Source organism: Aspergillus bombycis, assembly GCF_001792695.1.
Source record: "Aspergillus bombycis strain NRRL26010 chromosome Unknown contig00111, whole genome shotgun sequence".
Lineage (NCBI taxonomy): Eukaryota > Fungi > Ascomycota > Eurotiomycetes > Eurotiales > Aspergillaceae > Aspergillus > Aspergillus bombycis.
In genome coordinates this window covers 90,498-117,887 of record NW_019170113.1, presented here as the reverse complement: position 1 = coordinate 117,887, position 27,390 = coordinate 90,498, and the positions used below count along the sequence as shown (strand labels likewise).

At 47.4% G+C, this 27,390-nt stretch overlaps 9 protein-coding genes across 9 annotated transcripts; 3 read left to right on the top strand and 6 right to left on the bottom strand.

Moving 5' to 3' along the window:
* Positions 1-2,339: 2,339 nt before the first annotated feature.
* ABOM_010104 (sterol esterase) lies at positions 2,340-3,808 on the bottom strand (the record flags this gene model as incomplete). The annotated part of the gene is made up of 3 exons (XM_022537232.1): positions 2,340-3,324; positions 3,372-3,639; positions 3,694-3,808. 3 exons carry the CDS (start codon positions 3,806-3,808, stop codon positions 2,340-2,342), a joined length of 1,368 nt encoding a protein of 455 aa, XP_022385169.1.
* A 331-nt stretch (positions 3,809-4,139) lies between these two features.
* Positions 4,140-4,734, top strand: ABOM_010103 (PET191 family protein; the record flags this gene model as incomplete). The annotated part of the gene is made up of 3 exons (XM_022537231.1): positions 4,140-4,164; positions 4,333-4,474; positions 4,548-4,734. The coding sequence occupies 3 exons, from the start codon at positions 4,140-4,142 to the stop codon at positions 4,732-4,734; spliced, it is 354 nt and encodes a 117-aa protein (XP_022385170.1).
* Positions 4,735-5,194: 460 nt separating this feature from the next.
* ABOM_010102 (putative DEAD box helicase involved in nonsense mediated decay) lies at positions 5,195-8,572 on the bottom strand (the record flags this gene model as incomplete). Its single annotated transcript, XM_022537230.1, has 4 exons — positions 5,195-5,489; positions 5,554-5,647; positions 5,702-8,129; positions 8,189-8,572. 4 exons carry the CDS (start codon positions 8,570-8,572, stop codon positions 5,195-5,197), a joined length of 3,201 nt encoding a protein of 1,066 aa, XP_022385171.1.
* Positions 8,573-9,800: 1,228 nt separating this feature from the next.
* Positions 9,801-11,871, top strand: ABOM_010101 (WD40 repeat domain-containing protein; the record flags this gene model as incomplete). Its single annotated transcript, XM_022537229.1, has 3 exons — positions 9,801-9,855; positions 9,906-11,583; positions 11,649-11,871. The coding sequence occupies 3 exons, from the start codon at positions 9,801-9,803 to the stop codon at positions 11,869-11,871; spliced, it is 1,956 nt and encodes a 651-aa protein (XP_022385172.1).
* Positions 11,872-12,255: 384 nt separating this feature from the next.
* On the bottom strand, positions 12,256-13,254 carry ABOM_010100 (uncharacterized protein; the record flags this gene model as incomplete). The annotated part of the gene is made up of 1 exon (XM_022537228.1): positions 12,256-13,254. One exon carries the CDS (start codon positions 13,252-13,254, stop codon positions 12,256-12,258), a length of 999 nt encoding a protein of 332 aa, XP_022385173.1.
* A 394-nt stretch (positions 13,255-13,648) lies between these two features.
* On the top strand, positions 13,649-14,407 carry ABOM_010099 (PRP38 family protein; the record flags this gene model as incomplete). Its single annotated transcript, XM_022537227.1, has 1 exon — positions 13,649-14,407. The coding sequence occupies one exon, from the start codon at positions 13,649-13,651 to the stop codon at positions 14,405-14,407; it is 759 nt and encodes a 252-aa protein (XP_022385167.1).
* Positions 14,408-15,015: 608 nt separating this feature from the next.
* Positions 15,016-16,584, bottom strand: ABOM_010098 (heme-dependent oxidative N-demethylase family protein; the record flags this gene model as incomplete). The annotated part of the gene is made up of 4 exons (XM_022537226.1): positions 15,016-15,496; positions 15,840-16,017; positions 16,087-16,456; positions 16,549-16,584. 4 exons carry the CDS (start codon positions 16,582-16,584, stop codon positions 15,016-15,018), a joined length of 1,065 nt encoding a protein of 354 aa, XP_022385168.1.
* A 1,419-nt stretch (positions 16,585-18,003) lies between these two features.
* On the bottom strand, positions 18,004-19,181 carry ABOM_010097 (F-box domain and ankyrin repeat protein; the record flags this gene model as incomplete). The annotated part of the gene is made up of 2 exons (XM_022537225.1): positions 18,004-18,750; positions 18,822-19,181. The coding sequence occupies 2 exons, from the start codon at positions 19,179-19,181 to the stop codon at positions 18,004-18,006; spliced, it is 1,107 nt and encodes a 368-aa protein (XP_022385165.1).
* Positions 19,182-20,861: 1,680 nt separating this feature from the next.
* ABOM_010096 (ER membrane protein (Wsc4)) lies at positions 20,862-22,164 on the bottom strand (the record flags this gene model as incomplete). Its single annotated transcript, XM_022537224.1, has 4 exons — positions 20,862-20,879; positions 20,940-21,442; positions 21,737-21,991; positions 22,044-22,164. 4 exons carry the CDS (start codon positions 22,162-22,164, stop codon positions 20,862-20,864), a joined length of 897 nt encoding a protein of 298 aa, XP_022385166.1.
* Positions 22,165-27,390: the final 5,226 nt, after the last annotated feature.

Here is a 27,390-nt window from a genome sequence, read left to right as displayed (position 1 = left end):
CACCGAACCTGAGGCAATCACTGGATTCGAAGGAAGGGTTCAAAGGGGGTCGGAGAAGACGAGCGCAGGAAAAACGGTTGATGTCAACAGAAATTCGGGTGGATTTCCGGAGACTAAAGACCGAACTAGAAGCTAAGTCAGCGGTTGTGGGGAGATTTTTTTTTGTCTTTTTCTTTTTCTTTTCTTATGAGGAATTGGCAAAGGGTGGAAAGGATCCGAGTCGGAGGTTCATGTCAAAGGAAAAAAAAAAATTTTGAAATGAAATGAAATGAAATAAATGAGATACAAAAATTGTAATTCCCTTGTTCTTTTTTTTTTTAATTTTGTTTTTCACCCTGAGATTTCATTTTATTCAATTGGGTTCCAATCACAGTATCCTTTGGTTCATTTTGGGAGACAACTTTAACGTGTATAGTTCGTTACCTTTTTCTTTTTTTTTTTTCAGATTATTCCTTTGATATTATTCCCTTTCCTAATTGTTTCCTTTTTTTCTCTTTTCACTTTTGTCAACACTCGAAGCGGTGTGAGCGAAAAGAAATAATCATCAGTTCAAAGTAAAAAAAATAATAATAAATAATAAAAAAAAACAAGAAAAGGCTTCCCAAATGTGCGCAACAATTGGCACGAAACCTTAAGCCAGCAGCGTTTAAACCTGGAAAGGATTAACTCTCGTGGGACTTTCCTCAATCAATCGCTGCCAGTCCGATAATGGTTTAGAGAACCCTAGAAAACCCCCTTTAGTCCCAGTCGTTGGCACTTTCATTCTTTCTTTGCGTTCATTCCGGTAAAAGAAAAAAAAATAAAAATGGAAAAGAAAAGAAAATAAAAATAAAAATAAACAAATATCAACGAAAATACATCCACTATCAGGATTCAAGGGGGCTGGGGGGAATCCCATCAACGGATCAAGAAGGGGAGAAAAATCAACCGGGGAAAAAGAAAACAAGCCAACAAACAGTCTATAAAAATCAAGAAATCAAGGAAATCAAAAGACCAAAAGAAAACAAGGAAGACCACTATCGATAGAATGCCTGCGGGCTCCCTTCTTCTCCCTGGAGATAGGATAGTCTCGGTGGTTGGAGATCCTCGAAAACAATAGTCATTATGACCTCCAAATCAAGGTCACCTGGCTCAGTCTGGGGGGACCCAATAATTCCACCAGGGTATCTGCAGGAGACGAAAGGAAAGCAATGAATTATCCGACTCGGCCATGACTCGGGGTTGTCAATCATTGGAAGTGATGGTCGTGATGATCTGCTTTCGGAGCTCCATCCAACCATTCCCAACCTGACCGATTGCCAAAAATTCGAATGGACTATTGACAGAACGACGATACAGAACTAGAAAAACAACCCCCCAAAAAAAGAAAAGAGTAGACAACGTACCAAAGTATGTAAGAGTAAAACCGCTGTCCTGTCAAAATAAGTTTAGCTCTCCCTTGATGGACGGGAAAGCATTAGCTTCTAGAAATATAGACAACTTCAGACAAGGGGGGAGGAATCGCCCTCGAGATATAACAACGTCCCATTTAGCCGGTGAATCCCTCTTTTTCCCCCTCCCCCCTCCCCCTTCCCCTTCTCCGTTCCTCCGTATATCCTGAAACACCATTTGTCCTCGATCAATCGCTTAAGCTAAACGGTTCACTTTACCTGTCACCTTTGACACTCCCTCGGCTCCCCTGCACATGAAAAACCCACCATCCCTCCTCCCGGACGAGAGGGATTGAGTCCGGACCAAAGACACTAGCCACCTCACGCTGTCAGGCACCAAAACAAATCAATGGCCGGGCTCTCGACCGGGAGATCCAGGGGGCGACGATTGGGTGCAAGAAGTACGACGCAGGGTTCATGTGATGGGCCGGTCGATAGGTCGAACGGGAGGCATTTCCAGGAGGCAAACTCCAACGACAGATGTAACTTGATACCGACGCTAGATGAGTAGGGGGGCGTTGGCTCTGACCAGTAGTCTAAATGAATGCCGGGACGTCAGTTTGACCTTAAATCAATGTATCACATTCGACGGCCCACACGGTGTGTCAAGCGAGGTCGAACGGCGTGCGACTGGTCATTGCCCTACTTCGATTGCGTGGATGATATCATAATATGAGATACTATAGCGGCCTCGAGTTACGTGCTGTGCAACAAACAAGCGATGGCGGTTGCAACCTGTGTCGAGGAACGGGAAAGCAAAGAAGAGCAAGAAAGCGAAATATACAACTAATATTGAGGTATTAACAACCACCATTATAGATAGACAAACCAACCGCAGTCCGGGTACGCGCCGGTATATACTTTGCACGAATCATATATAGCTCATGCTATCTAATGCATCTCTATCGCCTAAATCGCGATCGCATGCCCCGCATCTCCATTGATCAGGCCCGTCACCGGCCCCTCGAGCTGGGTGATGCCGCTATACCGTTCCAGAGCCTCGAAGACATGGCTGAACACCTCTTGCTCTACGTCTGCAGCCCACAAGAAATCGAGATGTTCGTACTTCGGGATGATCCTGGCCGTGGTCCCGCGTGGAAGCTCCTTCAGCATCACGTTAATATCCACGAGGCTGTCATTGCCTCCGTACAGAAGCACAATGGGCGTCTTGATGTTCTTCGTAGGGTACTTGACCGGCTTATAGAATCGCTCGCTAGCCACAATGCTAAATGGAGCATGAACCTCGTCGTCGTAGAATTGAAAGTTTTTGTGTCGGATGATCTGAAACCAGTGGACCACGGATTTGGTGCTGGTGAAGGAGAATAGATGTAAATATCCCGCTAGCTTTTGCCAGCGACTGATGTTCCGGCATTTCCAGTTGAAGAGTCCGTGAAGACACTTGTCGATAATCTGAACAAAGATAGGCGGGTAGAGGACCGTCTGCCACATCGTCGTGGAACTGAGGATGCTACGACGGCCGAAGAGAAGGAACAGGAAATTCGGCGAGGCCTTCATCAGCGAGTCAACGAAATGGTTTGGCAAGCCTGTAGGCGCCATTGCGGGCGCAAGAGCCACGAAAACATCGACCTTCTGGTTCAGCAGCGGGTGGATAGATAGTGTCGCAAAGGCCTGAGCGGTGCCCTGCGAGAACCCGACATACGAGAGAGAAGGTTGGCCCGTGACATCCAAGATATAATTGATGCTGTCGGGGATATCGTGGAAGGCAAACTGATCGATGGAGAAGTCCCAAAATTCGTTAGATCCGGGCGAAAACCGCACGGACTTTTTGGAGTACTTGTTGCCGCGATTGTTTCCAAACCACACGTCATAGCCCCTTTCCACTAATTGAAAGGGAAGACACCGTTGTTCTTCTGACAAACACACCCACACCTCACTGCACATCATGAGTCCATGATGGAGGAAGACAACCTTCTTCCGGACGCCCCCTTTTCCTTGATTGACGCGCATCTTTTCCTCGCCTCGCCGGTAGGCAGGCGGTGGAGGCCGAGCAGGTAGCCATCGCCGGTCTGGACAATATGCTCCTCGGTCTGGTAGCCAAACAGAGCACATATATCTACAAAGTCGGAGGCCTGTGCGACTGCGGCGGCGATCCGTTCTTCTTTACTGCGCTTGCCTTCATCTTCAGGAGTTATAAATAGGTTGAAAATAGTTTTCGACCGGTCGTAGAAGAACTTGATTACCGTTTCCGCTGTCGGAGGTCAGCGAATGATTTGAGAACGTCAAGGCGACGCATCTAACTTACGCAGACAAAATGTAATTATATGTATGACCCATTCGAGCAATACCAGAATCAAAGAAGCGAACAGAGCCAGATATTCAAACCACAACAATCGTCCAATCACCGGCATGCGCGCCATGATGAACGAATTTGTAGCTGAAGCTTGAGGATCGGAAGGGGAACAAGTCTATCGCACCACCCGGGGCCTGAACTCCATGATGGGGGACGAGGCAGAAATGCGCCAGGAAGCGAAATGAAGGAAGATCTCCGAAACCCCCCAAAGTAAAAGAAATTCCAAGAAAAGGCAACGCTCAGACGTCATCGGCATTTTCATGTGATAGCTGCTTATCTAATCCGGGGATGGCCCCATTTTTGCCTTCTTTTCCTGGAGTCTAATTTTGCGCCGGACAAGTGATTGGCAGGTCGTCCTTCCTCTGCCTTGTCGGCTGGATCCCCTACCTGTAAGCAAGATGCCGAACTCATGCAAAGACATCCGTGAGTACTGTCCAGCTTTCTCAATCATCAATCCATTCGGGGCGACCGACTGTCGCTTCCGGGGCCAAGACACGAACTCTCATGCTTAGCCTGCGGCCAACATATTCCCTACCCTCCACCATTGAAAGGACACCCCTAGTCTAACCATGCTTTGAAATAATCGTATAGGGGATGCATTGGCCCAATGCCTCCAGGAATCCGACTGCATCATGGTCCAGCGCCACACGCCCCGTGAATGCTTGAGCGAGCCGCTAGTGGATACACTGCCCATGCGATGCCAACAGCTGCGGAAAGGGTTCGGCGAGTGCAAGTGAGTCATACATATCCTCGGCGGAAGACCTCTGAAATGCTGAAACCAGCCCTAACTCTTAATTTTCAACCAGGCGGGGTTTGATCGATATGCGCAAGCGATTCCGCGGCAACCAGCCACTCGCGGGCGCCAGCCAAATGGAAGGCGGGAAGCGGAATAAACCTGAACAGTTATATGCTGGGAAACCCGCCTTTGAGTCCGTCAAAGAGATTAGTGGAGATGAGGTCCAGATGGATCCTGAGAAGACAAGGGGCCTGTGAGGGGATGTTTCGACGCTGTCTCAGTGCCGACACCCACCGTTCCCATTCAGAAGTCGTTTGACACATAGCTGGACTTTTGTACTTTCGTTCTCTTGGCATGGGTTGGAGTTTGTGGAGGAACTTGTACGATTATAGACCTCATGATTCTGGTGTACGATCTACTGTACATACTAGGTAAATTGATTTTCACCGCTACCAACAACTGCTCCTTGGGGTGCACAGTAAGCCAGGCTGGCGCAGGGATGCTCTGGAGCATACTGCATGAGAGGTAGCCTACCATTGGAGAAAGAGGTGAGAAGAGATGGATGATCTCAAATAGTAAACATTCATGAGTGCGAGCTTCACAGAGTAGATTTTCAATCATAACTTTACATCATCCCTGGCGCCAGCGTGAATAGGAAATGCGAATGTGCTGTTTGCACCAAGCCGCGCATCATGTCGCCTTTACTCGATATCCGCTCTACTTGCTTAACATAGCCATCCTGAAGAGTCGTTCGTCCTGTTCCTTGGATCCACCGTTTGCAAAGGCTTGGTAGCTGAGAATGGCAGCCTGGCGGTGACTGTCTTCCTCAAATATACATTCATCCTTCCCAGAGCGCAGAACTCCAGTCGCTTCTGAGTTACACTCGATCGCCAAGTTCAATGGACACCCACAGAAACAGGTGTGAATCTCATAACAGGATTTGTCACATCTGTGACCACATCGCATCTGTTGATCACAGACCTCAGTGCATTTAACTTGATCATGGGAGAAACTACAAGTCCACATAGTTAGTACTATTATTTAGATGCTCAGACGGTTCGTGCAGCTCAATTTACCTGTGACATGAAAGAGGACACCTGTGTCCACAGGCTAGATGTTCATTGCATGGGAGATCACATCCCCCATAGGCAGCGTCCCACTCAGAGGGATCTATTGACATTGGCCATAAGTAGAATCCACTAAGAGGGTGTAGGATGTACAAACCTTTCTTGTATATCACATTTTCATGCTTAGTGCATGTTAAAGGTAGGTAAAAACCAAGTCTTCGTTTTGAGTTCTTGCCCCCCATCAGGGTCACTACTTGCCACCAGAGGGGATCCGCTTCAGCAAGCGTTGTAGAGTCTCCAAAGATATAAAAACCGCTCCTGGCACGCGAAAGTGCAACGCAGACCCGGTTCTCTATAGATAAGAACCCAATGGTAGGCCGGCCGCTCCTCACCAATGATAGAATCACTACCTCGTTTTCTTCTCCCTGAAACGAATCAACCGTCACAACGTTCACATACTGCCCCTGAAGATAGGGATTTTCCTTGAACAGTTTGAGAAGCTTTTTTCTCTGGCCATTATAAAATGTAAGCACCGTTATATCCTTAACCGCAACGCCGTTGAGCACCAGGTGCATGAAGAATCCTATAATCATTTCCGCCTCCTTCTCATTGTACTTCGATGACAAGCTGTCACTGCTTTCTGGCCAATTATGAGAAAAGAAGTATGATCGTACATCCCCCATTCCTGGTACTTTCGGGCGCTCAAGCACTGACTGGTGGTCGTGAAGCTCGCCGTAGATGGGTTCCAGCAATCGGCGTATCTCTGGCGCCATCCGCCTCTGTCTTCTAAGAGTCTCGTATTGAATCCCGTTATTCACGAGCCTTTCGAACATTGAAACGTCCAGGAAGAACGGTTCACCCTGAAGGTCCTGTACCGAGCAACTCCCCCTGAGCTGTTGGTGATCTCCCACAAGGATCATATGTTGAAGAGAATCGAGGCAGGCAGCTGCTACTGGTGCTTCGATGACTTCCGCTGCTTCTTCTATCAGAGCAACCTTCGGTTTTAAGCTTGATATAAGAGCTCGGTATTTGCTAAGGCCCGTTGTTGTCATCCCAATCAACTTGGCATCCCGGAGGAGGTGATTGTCCCGTTCCCACTTTCCAATGCGGATGTCTTTGCAATTGTTTGTATTAAGTGTAACCAAGCTTTGGAACTTCGGCCTGATTTTATCTTTGAGCAGCTTTCGGAGAGTATTATATACTCCTCCACGTGCTTTGACAGGTACCTTCCACAGGTCGGGCTCCTTCAGATACTTCCGGCTAGTCTCCTCGGAGGCCGAAACACTCTGTCCGCAGAATCTTTCCCGAATACAAATGAATGGCCCTTTGAGACCTTCATGGTCATCCTCTTCATTCCCTTGCTCGGCTTCTAATTCTTTCAGCTGTTCATACTCTAGATCAATCTCATCTTCCTCGAAGCCAAAGTTCTCAGTTGTGTATTGCACTTTGAATGGCACCACTTGCTCTCCAAGCCAGGATAGTAAGGGATTGTCACCTTCTTCGTTGTTAGGCCGTATCCAGTCTTTTGCCCCCTTCGTGAGAGAGTCATATTGGGTTGCAGTCAGTAGACCATACTTTGCGAAAAGCTCAGGTGGAAGGGGACTGTCATCGTTCTCGGCACTGAAGTTCTGCAAGAGATCAGCAATCATGTGATGGTATTTATTGTATCGCCTTTGAGCCTGTCCGAGAATACTGCCTTGGATGGTAGCATTGGGTTCATTTTGTCGAATGGCAAAAAGGGTACGCTTTTTAATTTCAAGGTCATTACTTCTGCCTCCCAAGCGAATGTAGTCACTCTGAAAACGAGAAACGTGCCTCAGGAGTTGATCTAGAGCATGGTTTGTCTGAGAGGCAATAATTATAGGTGGATCCCCTGGGGTCATATTAGAGAGCAAAATCCTCAACGCAATCACAGAGACGAATGTTTTGCCGGTTCCTGGGGGGCCTTGAATAACGGCAAGGCTTTTTGTAAGCATTTGCTCTAAAGCCCTCCATTGGGTGGCATCCAGATCGCCCGTTGTGTATTTAGGCCAATTTTCAAGGATATTAACCTTGCCTTCTTCTCCAGATGGACAGATAGCAGACTGTATGTCCATGACTGGATCTGCTTTGACATACTCGGGAGTATCGGTATTAGGATGGAGAAAGCAGATCTGCTCGGCGAGTGGAAACCTGTTGAAACTGTTGGGTTCAATTTCAAGACTTTTATTAGGATGGAAAACATACTTTTCTCGGCTCATTTTCTGCAAAGCTGTCATCGTATGTCTCATGGACTCGAAATAGCCATCTCTGGCTTCAACCATAAGCCATTCTTGGTGAGGATCGAACTCTGCATCTACAGGCCGCGCGAAATAAATGTCAATCTCTGGAGGATGCTGCTTTATACCACTCAGTGGTCGGGCTGCCACGACAGCAATGACACATTTGTTTCTGAACAAATCATCCGCCGGAGAAAGCGCGACGATGCTGCCTGATCTTAGCCTCTTAGAATATTCCCAGACAATGTTCTTTCCCGATCTAATGGTCGAAAATTGAATCCGAGTCGCCACTCCTTGTTGTGTAAAAGTAATGCCTACAATGTGCACCTAGAGCCGCGCGAATTAGACGATCCTCCACCGAAGCTGAGCGAGGGGTAGGTACAAACCTTCTCGTAGATTGATATGGTATTTGTGTCTCTCATCTCTGGATCCTCTCGAATGTACGCTACAGCGTCCCGTAGAGGAGCGACTGCATCTTCTCTAAGCAACTCATAGTGTGCTTTCAGGTACTCGTCCTTCGAGCCCCAGGGTCCCTCGATCCGGTTTGGCAGCAGATCAACGAATTCAGTCTCAGATCCAGTCCCCATGATCTCATCAGGTGATGGAATTTCGGGATTTAGAAGCCACAGCTGGGAGTTATCGAGGGCTTCCTCAGCGAAGTATGCTTTCACATCTTGGTTAACGGGGACAACGGGGCGAACTGCTGGTTTCACGGGTTGTTTATGAGACAAGCCTTTACCGGGAATATCAGAGTCGCTCGATGGTCTCATGTTGTGCAAGCTGCCACTAAGAATTAGTCAGTTGTATAGATGATGATGGTGGTGGTGGTTCAGGGTGAGTTGTTAGGGAAACGAGAAAGAGAAAGTGAGGTTGACTCGTTTGTATTCGCCCAGATAGGCAGGCAATTCAGGAATCAACAAGGAAAGTAGAGAGCGTTGACCCCCACGTTATGTAGTCGAGAATACTTTGTAAATCTACCTTTCTCCGTAGATTGCCCAATTCGATGTTAAAGAACGGTCTTCGAGATTGCTTGATTCACTAAGCTGAGGAGCTTTATCGGGATCTTCCGAATCAGCTCTCAATCCAGTGTGAATGGAGGAGATCACAAACGTATATTCATAGCTACTGACGAAGCCCCTCCAGGAGATTCTTTCCATTGTAGAAGAAAAGGCATACCTTGCTCAAAGGACACTATCGCTTGCCATACTTTTACCTATCGAGTCACTTCTTTCACTGTGTTCTTGACTGCACGCCCCCTGATATGATGGATAACGAAGTATATCGACATGTACATTGTGCAACAGGGAAATAAATAGTAAGAGGCACAAACTATTTCAATCTGAGAGGTGGAATTCTGCTCAATTGGAATTTAGTGGTCATTCCCTTTAGTTGCTATTGAATAACCATAACTATTTGGTCCTGTAGGGACTGTTCCTGTTCGAGGTCGTTAGGCTGCCTGGTCAGCAATACTTGAAACATTTCCTCTTCCTTTACTTCTCTTTCCTTAAGCAATACATTTTGTTGTAGGGGGACATCTATATCCAAATGATGTAACAAACATACCATAATGTAGTAATTGGTTGATATTGACACTAGCTAAGTATGGAAAGCCGTTTCCGCCTCAGGCAGAAAGTGGGCGGGCAACGTGACTGATGCCGGGGAAAGAACGATAAACGGATTTGGAGATAAAGAAAGGCACCGTCCGTCTTGCCGATTTCAATATACTTCCGCGCGCCGCAATACCATAGCGTCTGCCTTAAGGCCCCAGGCGCAACATCTGTGCGACTGATTTCACCGCCCAGTTCCCATTGTCTCTAAAGTCCGTGCGAGCTATCAAGCCATGCACCCTTGAATTGCGGAGGTTCCCACCGAGAGATGGGCTATTGAGAAGAGGTCTTTTGTTCGCTACTTATATATACACGTTATATGGTATAACTTCTAGCTTCGAGATCGCGTGCTCTAGGAGAATCGAGCCTCGAACCTTCAACGCTCGAGACAATGGCTTCGTTCGGGGAAGATGATGATGACAGAGACCTTGCTGGTGGGCCTCCCTGTAACACCGTTGACAAAGATCGCAGCAGCCTAATGATTGGCGATGTATAGGCTCGCAAGATGGTAGCTCCGATAATGAAATGGACGATACCCTCCGAGACGCTGACGATGGCGGTAACGACAATGACAACGACAACGACAACGACAACGAGGCCGATGCCGACGCCGACCAAGACGCCGACCAAGACGCAGATACCCAATCCAATGCCAGTCACGTATCGGATAGCGCTGGTGTAGCACCCCAACCAAACGCCGATGTCGAAATGACCACGACCGGCCCAGTGAACATTGTACATGATTCAGTTTCTGTGTATCATCCTCCAGTCCGGTCCGAATGTCTCACTGCCTCTACCTACGATATAGTCCCTACGACGGCTGCGCCCCACAGTACATCTATTAATGCGGTGACGGCGACTGCAGACATGAGGTGGGTATTCAGCGGCGGCTCAGATGGATACGTGCGGAAGTTCAATTGGGTGGAGTCGATCAATAGCAAGTTGATGTTAACCGTAGCGCAACGGCACCCCTTCGTGGACAGCGTGATCAAGGCGGGCGTGGTAATGACATATTGGGAAAACATGGACGGCAACACTCTGTCACCGGTATATTCTTTAGCTAGCCATAGTGAGGGATTGTGGTTACTATCCGGCTTAGAATCGGGTGCCATTCGCCTACAATCCGTCCGTCATGACGAGGGCAAGGAGATCGCTCTACTACAACAGCATACTTCAGCCGTGTCAGTGTTGAATCTGACATCGGATGAGAAATCATTACTGTCTGGAAGTTGGGATAAGCGAGTTTTTGATTGGGACCTGAATACGGGCCAGACTAGGCGCTCATTTGGATCCAGTGCCAGACAAATTTCAGCCATTGACCTACGGCCAGAATCTAGTCTGCCAGTTCCTAAGGATACCGAGACACCGCTTCCTAATGGGACTTACTCATCGAATTATCAGGCGAGTGGTGGTAATAGCTTTGACTTCATGGATACGTCGAACGACCAAGGCGGTGTTGGCGACTCATCAAACCCGCAGGCGGGCTCACCGGCAGACTCACTTTTCGGTGGAGCGGATTCATTGTTCGGGGATGCAGATGGCACCGGAGGCGAAGGGGCAGGCGCATCAGGGAATGCCTTTGGCATAGATGAAGATGATGAATTTGGTAAAGCTTTAGCCAATGGCACCCTCCCCGACGCCGATGCGCCTGGTGAGCCTGAGCCGTCAGATCAGCAAAATGGTGCTCCTGAAGCGCCTGCTCCAGTTGATACAAGCGCTCAAATCAAGGAGGTCGCGGCGCCTCAGCAACCAGTGACTCGTGAGTCAGAGGCCGTCAATGCCTCGTCGCAGCCTATTATGAATGGGCTGCCTCACGCGGAGGAATTGGAACCTGGCCTCGAGAGGCAAAATCTCAGCCAACAAACAGAGTCTGATAAGAATGTTTCCGATAACACCTTCCTTGCCGCATCCATAGACGGCACTATCCGAGTGTGGGACAGGCGACAACCGGACCCCATTGCTCGCATTTCGCCTCGCAATTCACCACCCTGGTGCATGAATGCATGCTGGTCTCCTGACGGTAATTATATCTACGCCGGCCGTCGAAATGGAACTGTAGAAGAATTCAGCCTTCACAAGGGCTTACGAGACCCTGAACGGGTTTTCAAATTCCCGCAGGGAAGTGGGCCTGTTACGGCTCTCAGGGCGATGCCTAACGGGCGACATATAGTCTGGTAAGCCTTTGGCAATGTTGATCACACACTACAAAAATCGTCAATGAGCTAACCCCCACTTCCAGCGCCTCCCATGATATTCTTAGATTATACGACCTGAAACACGAGCAAGTCGCTCGTCACTCAACTGTCCCGTTCCTTATCATCCCGGGGCATCGAACAGGAACCGTCTCACAGCTATACATCGACCAAGCTTGTCGGTTCATGGTCTCCACAAGTGGCAATAGAGGCTGGGAAGGCAGTACCACCGAAGTCTTACTGGGGTACGAGATCGGCGTTCCTCGGTAGTCAGCTGTGGATTTGTATACTATCTGTATCTCTAGCATGCTTGTATGCGTATTGCTGGGATGCCTTGCTGTTTGATGTAATTTTGACGCATATACCGGCAATATGTTAATGATAGCGCTGTGTTGAGTCATGTTGAAGATACGACTGATGAGTTATACCATGATATCCTTCCAGATCCACTATCTCGTAAATACTGAATGAGATCTAGTAACGTGTACTTGCATGTAATTCCGTATATGTAGCCAACCAAAAAGAGAAACTATAATAAAGAAGAAATGTACAATATGCTACATCCATATGAACCCACGAACACCAACCAGATATGTCCAAACCAAACAGTAACCATGCAAACCAGGAAAGAATAAAAATATATTAGAATCATAATCATAGCCCATATTCATCATGCACATCATCAAAATCAATTCCCTCACAAACATCATACTGCCCCGCCCTCCAAGGTCCAAACAACGAATTCCTCGCCCAAGAAACATGCCCGTCCTCATCATGCTCAAAGAAAACGTACCCAGGCTGCTCCTCCCTCTCTGCGCCCCAAGGCCCCGTAACCAAAGACCCAAATCCCGGCAACGCGACATTCGGCACATGCCCACGAGCCTCGATCTGGCCCGCGCCCACATTATTAACGGTAACCAGATACACAGGCGGGAGAGTCACATCGCGGTCCGGACGAAGCGGCATCGGAATCCAGGCCTCGTTATTATACGAGTCGGGCCTGTTCCTGTCATGTCTGCCGGGCAAGGGCTTGGACAGAAGCATGGAGTCCAATTTGGTCGTGTCGAGGAGCAAACCGGGTGTTTGGACGTAGAGGACGGAGTCGTACTGCATGAACTGGATCTGGCCGAGGCGGAGGAGCTTTGTATCTGTGGGGGAGTAGCCGGCGCTGGTGGCGGCTGTCATGTCGATGGGGAGGAGCCAGATGTTGTATTTCAGGGAGGCTGTGCGCAGGAGGGAGAGGGCGGTTGAGACCTGGGTGGTGAGCTTGTGGGGTGGGGTTTGGTCCCATTCTTGGGGGTACATGAAGAGGCGGTCTTGGATTGCTGTGTTGTTCGTTGAGAGGGTTTTGAAGAAGAGGATTGCAGAACAGATGTTGGAGGGGTCGGGCGTGGTGAGGAGCTGGAGGTAGGCATAGTTGCCTCTTGGGTGGTGGTCGTTGTCGTCGGGGTTATCTAGGAGTGTGCGCTTTGTGTTGCCTCCATGGTGGGTGAAGCCGTGGATTGGTGGTTGCGGGGGTCTGATGGCGTGTTGGATGCTGCGGACGGATTGTTGTTGGAGGACGTAGCCGGAGAGGAAGAGAACGAAGGTGAATATGCAGATCACTCCCGAGGAGAGGATGACGGAGACCGTGGAGGATGTTAGGAGGACCATTGCTGGATCTGCATTGGTATGTGGTGGTTGTATAGATTGGATGGCCCGTTGGTTGGTGTAGATGAAAAGCACCGTAGATGGGACGCTGCGATACCACGACTGGGGTATATGTGGTTTTCTTTTCAGTGGTAATATAGTCACTCGTACGCTCGTCAATCATGCCACTCACACGTCAAAATCCAGATGGTGAAGATCAATCGATCGCTCAACCTGTTTCATCTCGTGTTTACAGTCAGCCGGTTGGCGGTACGACTATCGATAAGGGCCTGTCTTGGCAGAATCGCGACCGCCAAGACAATCGCCTCAACTCCGACATCATTCAGTTCAATCTTTCATCTGCATTATTCTTTCTCCGCAAACCCTTCATCTCGTCCGCCAATTCACCCCGGAAAATATGGCATCCCACCGCGCTGATGCCAGTTCCCTCCTCGACAACCGCGGCTACTCCGGTCCGTTAGTCCGCGGTGTCAATCCGGCCACTCTATTCGAAAAAGCCGTGCGCGACCGCATCACGGACTCTTACTACTGGAAGGAACAATGTTTCGGATTGAACGCCGCAACGCTGTGCGATCGCGCAGTTGAGCTGACCTCCATCGGAGGAACGTACGGCGTTTCCGAGAAGCCCACGCCATTCCTCTGTCTCGCATTCAAGATGCTGCAACTAAACCCAGACCGGGACATCGTACTGGAGTACCTAAATTTCACCGACCCGGTCAACGACGAGGATGGGGAACAGACAGCGACGGAGCAAGCCGAGAACGGTGTGGTCAAACAACAAGGTGACTTCAAGTACCTACGGGCTTTAGCGGCATTTTACGTCCGTTTGACCTTCGACGCGGTGGACGTGTACAAGACGCTAGAACCGCTTCTTCTTGATTATCGAAAGTTGAAGCGACGCGTGCGCGATTCGGTCGTTCTTACGTATGTGGACCAATTCATCGATGATCTCCTCACCAAGGATCGTGTGTGTGGTACGAGTCTGTGGAAGTTGCCTTCGCGACAGCAGTTGGAGGATTTGGATCTTTTGGAGGAACGGATCAGCCCGTTGGCTGCTGAGTTAGAGGAGATGGACAATGAGTATGAGGAGAATGAGGAGAATGAGGAGGGTCAGGCTAGTGATGCTCGGTCATCTGATGATGCCGGCGATGATTGAGACGGCCACCGGCTGGCTGCGGACGTCCTTTTGGCTCTGCCAAATATCACATTGGTGTTGAGCTTCTATTGCCGGCTCGGTCTCAGAGGCTGCGGCTACTCGTGCAAACTCATGAAGGTTTCCAATGAGCCGTCATTCTCATTGAGCCCCCCGCACCCTTTTAATAGGTGTGGTTCTCATTTGACCCCGCTACCTTACGTGCCCTATCAAGGCAGCAATCGACTATACCTCGAGCGTCGTGACACAGACGCCGCGGCATCATTGCCATCCTCTTCAAGATGGATTATATGGGGACATTAACTATGGGAGAATGGGGCTCTACGGCTCGGGAGTGGGGAATTGGAAAAACGGCATTGCTGCTTGAGAATAGTACCATTTCTGGTTACAATCTGCAGTATTCGGAGATACCCAATCATCTTTGCTATTTAATTGTAAAAAGTTTGTTGATTTCACTTACTGATTATGTCCATTGTACCATATTCCTAAATAATTTAGAACGCAGACAAATGATCTCAATGTGGCTGCTTCGCCCAGTATCACCGAATCTATGAAAATCAGAAACCATACCAAAGAATACGGAGTTGGGAAGAGTTAATGAGCAAATGACACTAAAAGCCCTGTTGGCGATGCCACTTTTTCTGCCAACTTTGATACCATGGACTGTCATCCAGTGTAGCTACCTCCCAACCTTTGGGAACGAGCCCATTCTCTTCTTGTTCTTTTGCCCATGCTTCAAGTTTGGGAAGTATAACATGCTCCACGTGCCATGTATTCTTATACTTCATTATATTTCTCCTGCCCTCCTTCAAGACTTTGGTTACCAATGCGGGCACGCCAGGCTCGTCCCGGAATTCAGTCACAGGTGTGAAGAGTGCCTTGAAGTTGAATACGATAGCCCCCGAGAGAGGAAGGCGGCGGAGTGTTTGCCAGTCTACCCTGAGATAGCAGTCATCTAGCTGGAGATTGGGATCCTGGTAAAGTCGAAGTTTCTCATGAGGGTCCCCTTTGGGCATATACAACGGCTGTCCAACTTCAAGGCCCCAAGATCCTCTTTGTATCGGTTTGTCAGTCGGCATTTTGGTGAAAAACCTGTGTAGTTCTCTGTGAGTATACAGTTATTAAGATGTTTTGGCATGGTACGCACCGATCCATGGAGAATTGCATCTTCTCTTTGTAATCTGGAACTGGGCCATGGATCTGATGAAGCTGAAGTCCTATCTTGGTGCCGATATTCCATCCCAAAGAAGAACAGATCACTCCAGCACGCAAAAAATAGTTACCCGTTGTGTCATCACGTAGCATCACACCAAAGTCCTCGGGCACGTTGTCGAGCAGTATTTCAAGGGGATGCTTCGATTTAATATCCTGTTCTATTCCCAAGATCCTATTATGTAGGATACGTCTGCCTACCAAGGAAAAGTACTGCGGATACCGGGAGCAGATGAATTGCAGGACCATTTCCATGAGCTCTTTACAAGCCAGCTCTGATCCGGGGAGCCAGCCTAGGACGGCATCCCCATACTTCGCGTACAGCTCCTTCCGTTGCGCAATCCGTTGTTCGTACGTGTTCTCGAGTTCTATCCACCAATCCGTTTCTAGTTTTGTCAATGCTGTCATGGTTATTAACGTATTGCTCAGGTTATGTGGCGGCACTTGTAGTCAGAAATGAGCAAACGTACACATTGTCTGGTGGTAACCCCATCTAAACGGCCGATATGGCCTGGGTAGCGCTTTTTTTATCTCAAACTCGAGGTACTCCTGAGGCAAGGGCACACCGCTGAGCTTTGCATAGTCTGGAAAGTCCCCTAAGGCATTAATCTCAGCTATTGAAAACCCCGTTGGGGTATACTTGTCTTCCTCGCAGGACCTATAGTCCGTGGTCATGGGAAGGATGTGTTTGAGAACCTTCTCTTCGCAGACTTCATTGATTCCTGTCGCAAATCCCGGCACTGCAGTGAGGGCCTGCCGGCTCTGCGGTGGTAAAACATCCGCACACTGCGCTGTTCTCTTCTCCGGTGATATCGACTGCGGTGGGCCCCATCTAGGAGGCTATGAAGTCTTGAGCGAAGCCAAACTGGTATGTTCTGCAACCCATTCAGGGCGTAACATAGCCCAGTTAGTCCGAAAATAGTGAAGCACACTAACCACAGATTATCTAGCCGATCGAGTGCGTCCATAATGCTCTCTTTAAATGCAATATGGTGCACTAAAAGAAATTATATGAATATTTTTGCTATCACAGGCTCAAATAGTGCGAAGTCACATTTGTATCGTATCTCGTACATAGACCAGGGTGTCGTGTCCAAAGGTATGGATGTCACAGATTTGTCCATAGAGGCCACTGGGAAGTAACCTTGATTTAATACTCTAAGACAGATGTGTGGCCATTACGGAAATAAAGGATTTGCAGGATTCGCAGCTGGTTTGGGGAACTCAGGAGCAATGTGACCGAATACTTTTACTTCGTTCGGTGCGGAGATGCAGATAAAAGATAAGGATACTCTCCCGTATCGAGTACTTTGATGCGATCGACTTGATAGGGGAGTGCAGTACTTCTGAGAAGGTATGAGGAGCCAATCTTCGGCGTCATAGACTTGCAAGGATGTAATGTTAGAGGCCCATTTCACCGACGTATGTCATTCATCCAATGGCCACAAATCGGGCCACATTTATGCAGCAACGATGTAGCCCGAGACAGGTTCATGTGCCTTATGAAGTAAGGTAGCAGAGACCCCATCTCTCCCTACATGTGAACATGCCATATCAACAGCGGCAGTACTTTGTGAATTCACCTGAGGTCAGTTAGCCCACCTTTCCATTGCCCCAATATCTGGTTCCGAGGCACACTATTAGGTGAGGGGAAATCTCACTTACCATGAGATAAGTGGCGATAGATAATAGTCAGCCATGAAAATGGTCCTCCAGTAAGGTTGAACTGATAAAGTATGCGAGGGGATGAATTGCGGACTGAAATGACGGAAGGAGGAAAGAAAAGTGCCCACCTCCGCATTTCCCGAAAAGGTAAAAGTATCCACCATCATGTGTCCAGGGCATGACTTAGTCACGGCCTTATATGCATTCATATACATGTATATAAAGCTACTGGGGATATCCCTAAGCTATTCAAAAAGCTTGTCATTTAACGGCATGGTCAGTCGAGAGCTTAGAATTTCTCTTCGCAAAATGGATACTTTGTATCTCAGGGAGAATGGTAAATATTGGCATTGGCTCATACTAGACCACTCCAGGACCTCTAGATCACAATTACATACACTCTGACTGGTTTTCCAGAAGCGAAGATTGGTGTCACAAATTCGCGTGGCCTTACAAGAATCACCGGAATACGGCATCCTGGAGAATCGATCCGTGAAATCATACATGACGCTACGACCAGAGTAGGAGACAAGGATATTGGTCTGCACTCTCATAGCACTAGCGAAAAAGGCAAGCACCACATTGTCACTGCCGATTTCTTGTCATGGGTCAAGTAGACTCACGGTGTCCCATTTGACCTGAGTTCTAGGACGCCCACTAGAATATTCTATCATATGAAGAACAAACCAAGATGCCTAGACATCCAAAGAAGGCTGTCGCCATCAAATGTCGTCTTCATACTGAAGGTATCTCCCAATGCTCCAATAACCCATTGTCTCGACTATGCCCAGAGGTGTTCGGCCATTGGCGTCTCTAAGGTGTAAACTTGCCCCATTCTCAAGCAGCACTGCAAAGGTATCGGGTGTCAACTGGCTTGCTGCCATATGCAGCGGCGTTTCATCATTATTCGCGGATACGTGGATATTGAATATGTCATGAGAAAGTAGAAGCTTTACAACTTCTAGCGAATTGTCTCGGGCTGCGTAGTGTAGCTCGGTCATCCCACTCTCTCCTGGTATGTTTGTCTGGATCCCACGCTCTAGAAGAAACCGAACAACCTCGTGGAAGCCATAAGAGCAAGCTTTATAAAAGGTAGTCTCATTCCGTCTATTTCTGACGTTTATATCAATGCCAACCTCAACCAATATACAAACCATAGCAGTCTGACAATCCTGGTCCTCCCAAAGTTGAACAGCTCGAAAAAGGGCTGTTTCGCCTCTAAAGTCCTGTAGGGAGAGCAGATGGGCATATTTTTCCACCAAAAACTCCAGCACATTTGGATTGTCATTCCGTATGGCTTGATAGAGCAGAGACCCACCATCACGAAATATATCGTCCAGATCGACCTTATCCACAATAAGTTTGAGCGATTCGAGGTTACAGTACGGTATAATACAGATCATCTTGGATTGAGGCAGCAATGAGTACAGCTCCAAACTGGCGCCCCTTTCAAGCAGGAGCTCCACAATCTAAGTATGCCAGAAACTAATTGCAATGCCCAACATGCTAATCCAGTCACATCGTGGGAATTCGGACTGACCCCTGCATCAAGAAATCCTTTAACAGCGTTGATTTTACCGTTTTCAATGGCATCTGCGAGTGGCTGACGTGGGAGCACGATCCTATATGTGAGCCTTCGGAACCGACAAATGAACGGGCATTCGCGAATATATGATCCTGAGTATCTTTCAAGGTACCGAAAGTAATCCTTTTCATTGGCCAAGGCATATCCCTTGGCAGCCTTGGGCAGTAACGGACGTAATATCTCGCTGAGCCATTGACAAGTACTAGCGAGTTGTCCTACCGATGGAGCGTCAACATAGGCAACAATCATATAGATAAGCTCAGCTGGGAAGGCGTCCAGTCGATGAGTCTGCCTCATCTCAGTTCCAAGTGCCATGATAGACGAAAGAGGTGTAAAGTATAATCTAAAATTAAGTATGACTTTTGCTAGCCGCACTGATAGGATCACAGAAATCTAAAACGTGTATGTAGTGTCTCGTTGCTAGCTTGCAATCTACTCCCAGTTTCTATACTATGCGAGTGATTAGCTGACCATATATACTTCATTGAGCCACTAGTTGCCAAAGAATATGGAGATGTATAGAAACTTCTAGTGCTCGTCACTGTGCAGTCTTATTGAGGTTACCTCTTTGTTATTGATTAAACCATATTGTGAACCATCCGTTTGCTGGTAGTTATCAGCCATACAAGACTCTATATAGGATCAATCAAGGACACTCATTCAACTAAAATAATTATTCACACCCAAGCACGCTGTATGGGTAGGCACGGAATACACTGGAGCAAGTGTAGAGATAATGCCTGGCAACTAGCGCGGCATATGATAGACTCATGGGTCCCAATGTTGGGGCAGGAAAACATGTTTGTTATAATGCTTTCCCAATGGAACCTCATCTGAGAAGCATGCGACCTCGCACAAGCATCTCAGTCACAGTGGCAATGTCATTGATATGTTGAAAGCATGCCCGGGGGCTCCTCATACTATGAACATCGAATACTGGATGTGAGGCTAGCGTGAGTGACATTTGGGTCCGATCCCGAAACTAAGGCTGATCAGCCGGCGGAGTTCCGGGGCTTTGGAATTCCCTATCAAACCGATTAATTAAGCAAACAGGAATGATCATAACTATATGTGGTTCTGTGTATAGAAAGGTACGTATCGCAGCTCGGGTTCATCGTCTCGCCGGTGTGGGTCTCGCCAGTCAGCCTTAATGTCTCATTTTCAACTTTCGGAGGGTTGACAGTATGTTTTCAACACCGAACCGTCGGTCACTAGCTACTAGTCTCAAGCTGAAACCATATGTGATCATACAGACGTGGCCAGGTTGGGAGGATGACTTGTTTCGACCCGATGGTTAGGCCAGTGGGCATTGCAAATCACCCGAGAGCTAATGAACGCTAAATTGGGACCCATATAGTCAGCGATGCTTAATACATATCTTGCTAATTACATTATTATGGTATTACATGCTGGAGCTCCTCATTTGATAGGTAATAACGTAATTGATTGAATTGCAAATATCCAGCCTGCGCGCTTTACAAATGCTCCGTATAGCCCTAACAAGTATACAATAAAAATCAAAAGGATCAATATAAAATAAATATGCATGGAGAGAAGACACTTCAATGAAATTAGTTGTATGTACTTTAGGATAGCACACTCGCATGTGCTTTCATGTACACGATAAGGTCGGTCAAGGGATGAGGCTGATGGAATCGAGTAAAGTCGGCGACAAGCGGACGACTATGTGAATGGGTAGTTATATCGTGAGATGTTGACAACTGCCAGCCTGATACAGACATTCATGGCTGTCTAGACTGTTTCCCGATGGCAAGACAACATCGAGACCATGCAGTTGCGGGAATACCTGCAAGTCCCTGAAAGCATGGAACGATGTCGGGGAGTGCCGAGCCTGTCAAGTCCCAGTTTTCGGTAGATGAGGATGTGTGACAAATGGGTATCATAAGACCGCTATATTCGCCGAACGCGCAAATCGAGATGACAAACGAAAAAGTGAAGACGGAAGAAAGTAGCCAGGATCTCTTTTGGATCTTATCAGTCGGGGTTCGTAAGCTAGTTGTTTAAGGTTAGCTTTGTCAAGCAATCAGTTGACAAAATAAGAACAGTACTAACCCGAAGGACTGGCCGAGAATAGTCTTCATTGTCCTGAAGTGACACGTCACTGTCACGGCGGCCGCCTGCGTACAGTACAGTATCCGTTTTCAAGCGAGTATCGGTAAACGTTGGTAATCTTGAGGATCCAGAAGATAATGTATGGCTATGAGTATCTGAGAACGCTCGGTTCGCGACGCTCATCTGAGAACCTTTGCTGTTCCTACCATCTAGCAAGACATTTGAGACGCTCGGACTTGGGCTTGTCGAACGCGCTTGGCGTTTCTTGAAGAAGATCAAGAAGAAGATGGCTATAATAGCAGCCAAGCCGCCGATCGAGCCGACTACCACGCCAGCAATTGCGCCTCCACTTAAACCCGAGCTGCTAGTATCCTTCTCGGACATGCCAGCACTTGAATCCGACGTTGGCTTTGAATTGGGGACTGTAATCGTTTTGATCTCTCCGGCAACGGTTTCGACTGATTGAGTTGCGACGTCGTAGGTGCTTCTGTGGTTTTGGAAGACTCCGTCGATTTAGTCTGTGAAAGGTTAGCACGCTAACAGCAATAACAATCGATTTGTGAGAGACTACAATGCCATGATCCCCATCATCCAGCTTAGTAAATTGGTCAACGTGTTCATCTCGTTGTGTACAAGAACTAAGCGGCTTCAATGAGGGATCAAAGCAGTTTTGGATCTCATCCACGCCAAAACGCTGAATTGACCGAGTTGGTGGGTTGGAAGGGAACTTTGCTTGGGTTGATAAACAGACAGAAAAGATCTACTGACCGATGACTCTGTAGTAGATGTCGACGTACTCGACGAAACTGTGGCTGTTCCCGAGGGCGAATGCTCGTTCATCTGGATATAAGCAAAAACGCCCTTAGATGCACTTCCACAACTATCATCGGGATACCCGGGACACCCTGTATCACACTTCGACGTATCAACGTTGGTCGCTTTGTTGGGAGCAATGTTCGAACACCAGCAACTCTTCCCTTGAAGAATCCCGAAAGCATAGTCGGAATTACATGTGTCCGTACAAAGTCCATTTGATTGATACACACTGACATCTGTGTGCAGGTTAGAAAAATCCTAGGGCATAAGAGCACCACAGAAACATACTAGCAGAGTTCGAAGCTCCCGTGTTCACGGTAGAGCAATATGTGATATCCGAAGCAGCAAAGGCTCGCCAGGAGAACAAAGTAAATAATAGCAGAGCTATTTTACGAGGCATGGCGGACATGGTCGGATAGCGGTGTAGATGTGACAGCAGTGCGTGCGTTCCTTTCCCAGCCGAACGACACCAAGTATAAATCGCGGCCTCGACCAAATCGTGAAAAGAAAAGCTCCTTCAGAATCAAAATAGGTCCCAGTATCAATAAACAAGAGCCACCTCGGTTTTAGATCGGTCGCTCGATCGGCAGGATATACAATTGTGAAGGTTTGGCCGGTGTCGACTGACGAGGGTTAATGACAGTGGTCAAACCGTGATCCAAGCCCAAAGCTAGAAATGTTGTCTGTTGGCTCGCAGTCCCGTAGAAGATCCTTCTTCACTAGGGTCAGGTGTGGCAGTTAATTACTGACGTCGATCAGCCACAGACCACAAACACATGCAAATGGGCTTCCAACTATCATGCGATCCCGCGACATACCTGTGAACTAATAGAACCAGTTACTTTTTGGTGTGGATTATTTTTTCCTCCCTGTCTTATAGATGGAGCTCATCTAGCTGCGACTAAACGGATGTTCGGGGGGCCAAGAGTACGATAGCGGGCGGATCAGAAGACTATCGCAACATCGTCATGATCATCGTCACCTTACAAACAGGAGAGAAGGGACGGCCGAGCGTCTCACGGAGGTTTGGATGGAAAAGAATCCGATGGAATGTCAAAAGTAATGACAGAAAGTAAAAGTGAAAGGGAGGGAAAGAAAGGAAGAGAATGAGAAAGGAGAATAACGATTCTCCTCTTTGGGTTAACGAGGAAGCCGATGGGGTGAGTGAGTTAAGTTGAGTAAGTCGGGTAAGGTCAGTTAAACAATGGATCCAGTTAAACTGCTGGTAAGTAACGAAACAAGAAACATGGAACGAGAGCGGGTTCCCTTCCCGGCGTTCCACCAATGCAGCCAGTAACCGTTCTAGAAAACCACACCAAGAAAGAAATTTTGATTATCAGGGTAAGAGTCCGTCGTATGTACGGCGTACGTATGTCCATGCATCTAGGCTCCAACTACGCTAACCCAATAGGTAACAAGGCATCTAGCCGAATCGGCCGTAATTCTGTCCAGGACGAAGTATGGGGGAAAGAAAAAAATGAAAAACAAACGAAAATTACCGGCATACCCGCTTGAAAGTGGGGCTTAGAGTACCTAGCAGGAGGACCTTACCTATCTTAGCACTATGCAGGCTGCAACTTAATGGAGTAATTCGATTTACAGCTGGTCAACTAAAGCCTGTAATGTGTACTAGTAGTACTGAATTCACTCAGAAACTCGTTCCCTTGATTCATCTTTACGATCCAAATGAAACGAGGTCTTCAAGGGAAGAAGGATCTCTCTTTGTCTACAATTCATAGAGCTACATTCTATTATATTATGTCAAGAGGATAATTTACAATCCAAACTGACAGCAAAGTGATTTTTGTCTGTTTGCCAGAGATTCATTGTCAACATGAATGTAATCTATTATTCCCGTACTTCGCAGTAAATATCGGTCTAGTAGTATGTGGATACAAACGATCCAAGCAAATCCCCCCCCCCCCCCCTCAACTGCGAGGAGTGTATAACAGCAGTAGTGTTGTACCAGAGTGGCGCCACCTGTACTGGAGCTGGAAAATATTTCCAAAAGACGGACCATGGACAGTACATAAAGATCTTGCCCAGGAGGAAATGGAGAGAAACAAACCAATTATTATTCCCTGGCCCTGGAGAATCGATGAAAGGTACACCTGTGCGACTGTAAATATAAGGTAGGATAGAAACTCTAATGGATCGGTGGTTGCACGTACTAAGATTCATGTACAAGACATCCTTGTCATCGAATTTCTTCAATGCTGAATGGGAGTCTTTTTTTCACCTCGGCCGCGTCATTTGTCTGACACAGCGGGACAAAAGATACGTCACGACACATACCACCACAATACCACGCACTCCTCTGCCTCATCTCACCTTGCTTGATTGTTTTCCCCCTAACGGTCAGAAAGCTGTCAAGAAAGTTCTTGATCAAAAAAGAAAAAATCTCTTCTTGTTTTGATTTCGCGCCTGTCTCTTTCTTCCTTTCCTTTTTACTTGGGGATAATGCGATCTACCCGGTTCAGCCACACAAATTGTGAACGATTCAGCGTTTGAGACACGGTCACGGATGCAGATCCTGCCGGTCTCATTGGCCTTCACATAGCCAAGACAGTGACTTAACATTGCCCAAGTGGTACTTCATTCCAAATATTACATACCACACTGACCCAATATAAGCAAGTTGATATGGGAATTCTAGCACTTTATGAAATCTCCCCGTACATCCTGCAGTGTCTATTATCTATCTCATTTGGGGTTCCCTGCATTGTGGTTACTTATGAAGGGGGCTTACAGTAACCGTACAGATTTAGACTTGTCGTTGATAGGAAGATATGTATAGACAATACTAGTACAATAGTGACGGATCCTCTTTCGCACCCGCCACCGCACAGGGCAACTTGTGGTCTTCAAATGGATTCGGTCAAGTGGAGATGCGACTTCGAAGAAATGGTCTAGAAGGGAGACCACGCGGAATCGCGATGAATTGCGATGTATGATGTTGATTAATGTGTCATTGACCTTATTATTATGCTTACTCGAGCTTTTCTCGTGTCCTTTCCGGTTTCTTTGCTGTTCTGGCCGTGCCTGGGCTGGACCAGCAGCCGACGATCCATGGAAGGGAGGCTGTGGCTTTAATACACAGTTAACATACATGCTGGTGGGCCTTGTGCGGTTTCAGGTCGGCTGTCCCGTCTGTAACCCAAGGTCAACCATCGGTGAGTTCCACGGACAATAAGATATGTAAAATCGCAAAGGACAAATCACACAATACGGAGTACTTCTCAATTGAAATTTCCATGGATACTCCCATCTCGGGTCAGGCGCGGTACGCGTTTTCGCGAGATTCACTGAGCGAGACAAGCTCCTTAAGTCCCAATACATCATACTTACGTGGTCCAACACCTGGTAGCAATCGACTATGGCCTGGAAATCAAGGCATACAGGCAAACTTGACAACCTATCAAAACATCAAAACATGTGACACCAGAAATAAGTGGAAGGGATCGATCTGCGATCTCTCATCAATCACGTCCCTTTATCCGCACACACACGCATACGGTCAATCTTTTCTCTTTAGGATTCTCAACACCAGTACCGATCAAAGTGATTGCCGATGCTTATCTCAAGGGACCACTCTGCGAAAATCCGCATTGGAATCTTTTCGTGATTGAGCAATTACCCTCACTCGGTCGCTTCTGCCAGTGCTCATTAAATATTTGCCGAAGAATGCGCTGTGGCATTTACATACATACATACAATTTCAAAAGCAAGAGAAATGATTGAAACTTTCCGACATGCCTTTTTCCCGGTCGCATTGATATTCATCCCCGCTTGAACTAAGAGTCTAGACACATGGCCAGTCGAAAATCATGATGACTCCTGCCGTGGCTGCATACCCTACATGAACATAGGGGCATGCTTGAGATATCTACGTATCGTTGGACTTGCCTTGTCCATCGTGGATACCACAGTACGACTAAGATAGGAATCTGTCGCAGACCCCGACCAATAGCATCGGCCAAAGGCAACCCAACGAAAGGGATGACGACGCCCGCCCTCTGCGTGTCATTTCTGCCCGGTGTCCTTTGGACGGAGAAGGTCCTATGGAAGTGATAAAGAAGTGAAACCCCGCCTTTCAGAAGTCCGTTCTTGCAAGCTGAAGTTTGTCACCTGCGAACCTTCCTGGCAGGTGTCTCGCACATATCAGACCATCGACTAGCCCTCTCGGAGAAAGTGCAAGCGCGATATTCGCGATCTAATTAGAAAGGTCGTCTACAAGTCTGACTTTGGTCGACAGATGGCGATCAGTAGTGGCGCAGTCTCCGCCGTATGGACCAACTTTCTGGAATACGAGTTGGATAGTTCACTGGAATGGAGGGATTATCTGGATCTGGAAGCTGTCAACATCGCAGCCTTATCTCTGGCACGGGCGGCACCATGCCGGCTCGGCCGGGGAATGCACTGGCTGCTGCTTTGATATGCTCGACATCCACAAACAGCCGGATGGGGATACTAGGGAGCAGGATACTATCTCTCCGTCGAGGCTCAGGCCATGATTGTACGAGTGGTCGCCATTCTTGTTGTAAATCGCAGAAGCGAAAAATCTCTCACTAATCCCTGAACGGTAACATCTCGTAATTTAAAATGAAAGGGAAACAGACCGGGGGGAAAAAACAAAATACCAATAATGGTGTGGCTGAGGCAATGACAAGAAAAAGTGGGAAACCCGATTAGTAAAATGCCGATCCCCTTACTGTTGCATCAAACACAACCTAAATCACTGCACTGCAATTGAACCCGCGACACCGGTAAACAAATTGTAGAAAAAAGAGAGGTAAACAAAAGGCCCCTCCAATGAAAGAACATGAAACAACACAAAAAAAAAATTCCAACAACCAATCCACCAACAACAAAAATGAAAATAAATCCATAATGCAAAGAAAGTGCACCCAAACAAACAATTTCACATTCCCCAAAGTCCAAGACAGAACTCTGAAAAGAGATCTCAATCAACAAAAATAGCAGCAAGAAAAGAAAAGAAAAAAGAAAACAAATAATTACTTATATTTAGGATCATCCCGTGTCCATGATCCATTATTGTGGGAACCTAATTTAACATTGTTTTTTATTTCGTTCCTTGGCTGTGGCGTTTCTGATCCCATACAGATACAGTTACAGTTACAATTACCAGTACATATAAACTACTAGTAGTAGTACTGCAGAGTAAGTACAGGTATGTATGCACGTCCATCCAAATCTCCCGCCCGCATCCTCCCGCCTATATTTGGCAACCCTCCCTTACACCGGTCCCCCGAGCAATCAGTTCAATCCGTGATCTGAGCAGAAACAACCCTCAGGTTCTAGAATCGACCTGCTGACCCAGACTGGATTGCCATAACTAAGCCGGGTTCAAAACAAAGCAAAGCACCCATCTGCCCACGTTACAGTAACATAACATAACCACTCACTCTCCAGAAATATAACACGGGTAGCAAGCCAGCCTGTCTAATAATATCAGCCCTGGCCCAGATATCCACTTAATATAGGGAAAATAGAGACGTGTCATATTGCAACCCGGACATCGCCTACTCCAGTAACTACATACCTACCGTATAACATGGAAAACAAACAACCCGAGACGATATCCACAACGTACCCAGTTTTTCAATATGTGATA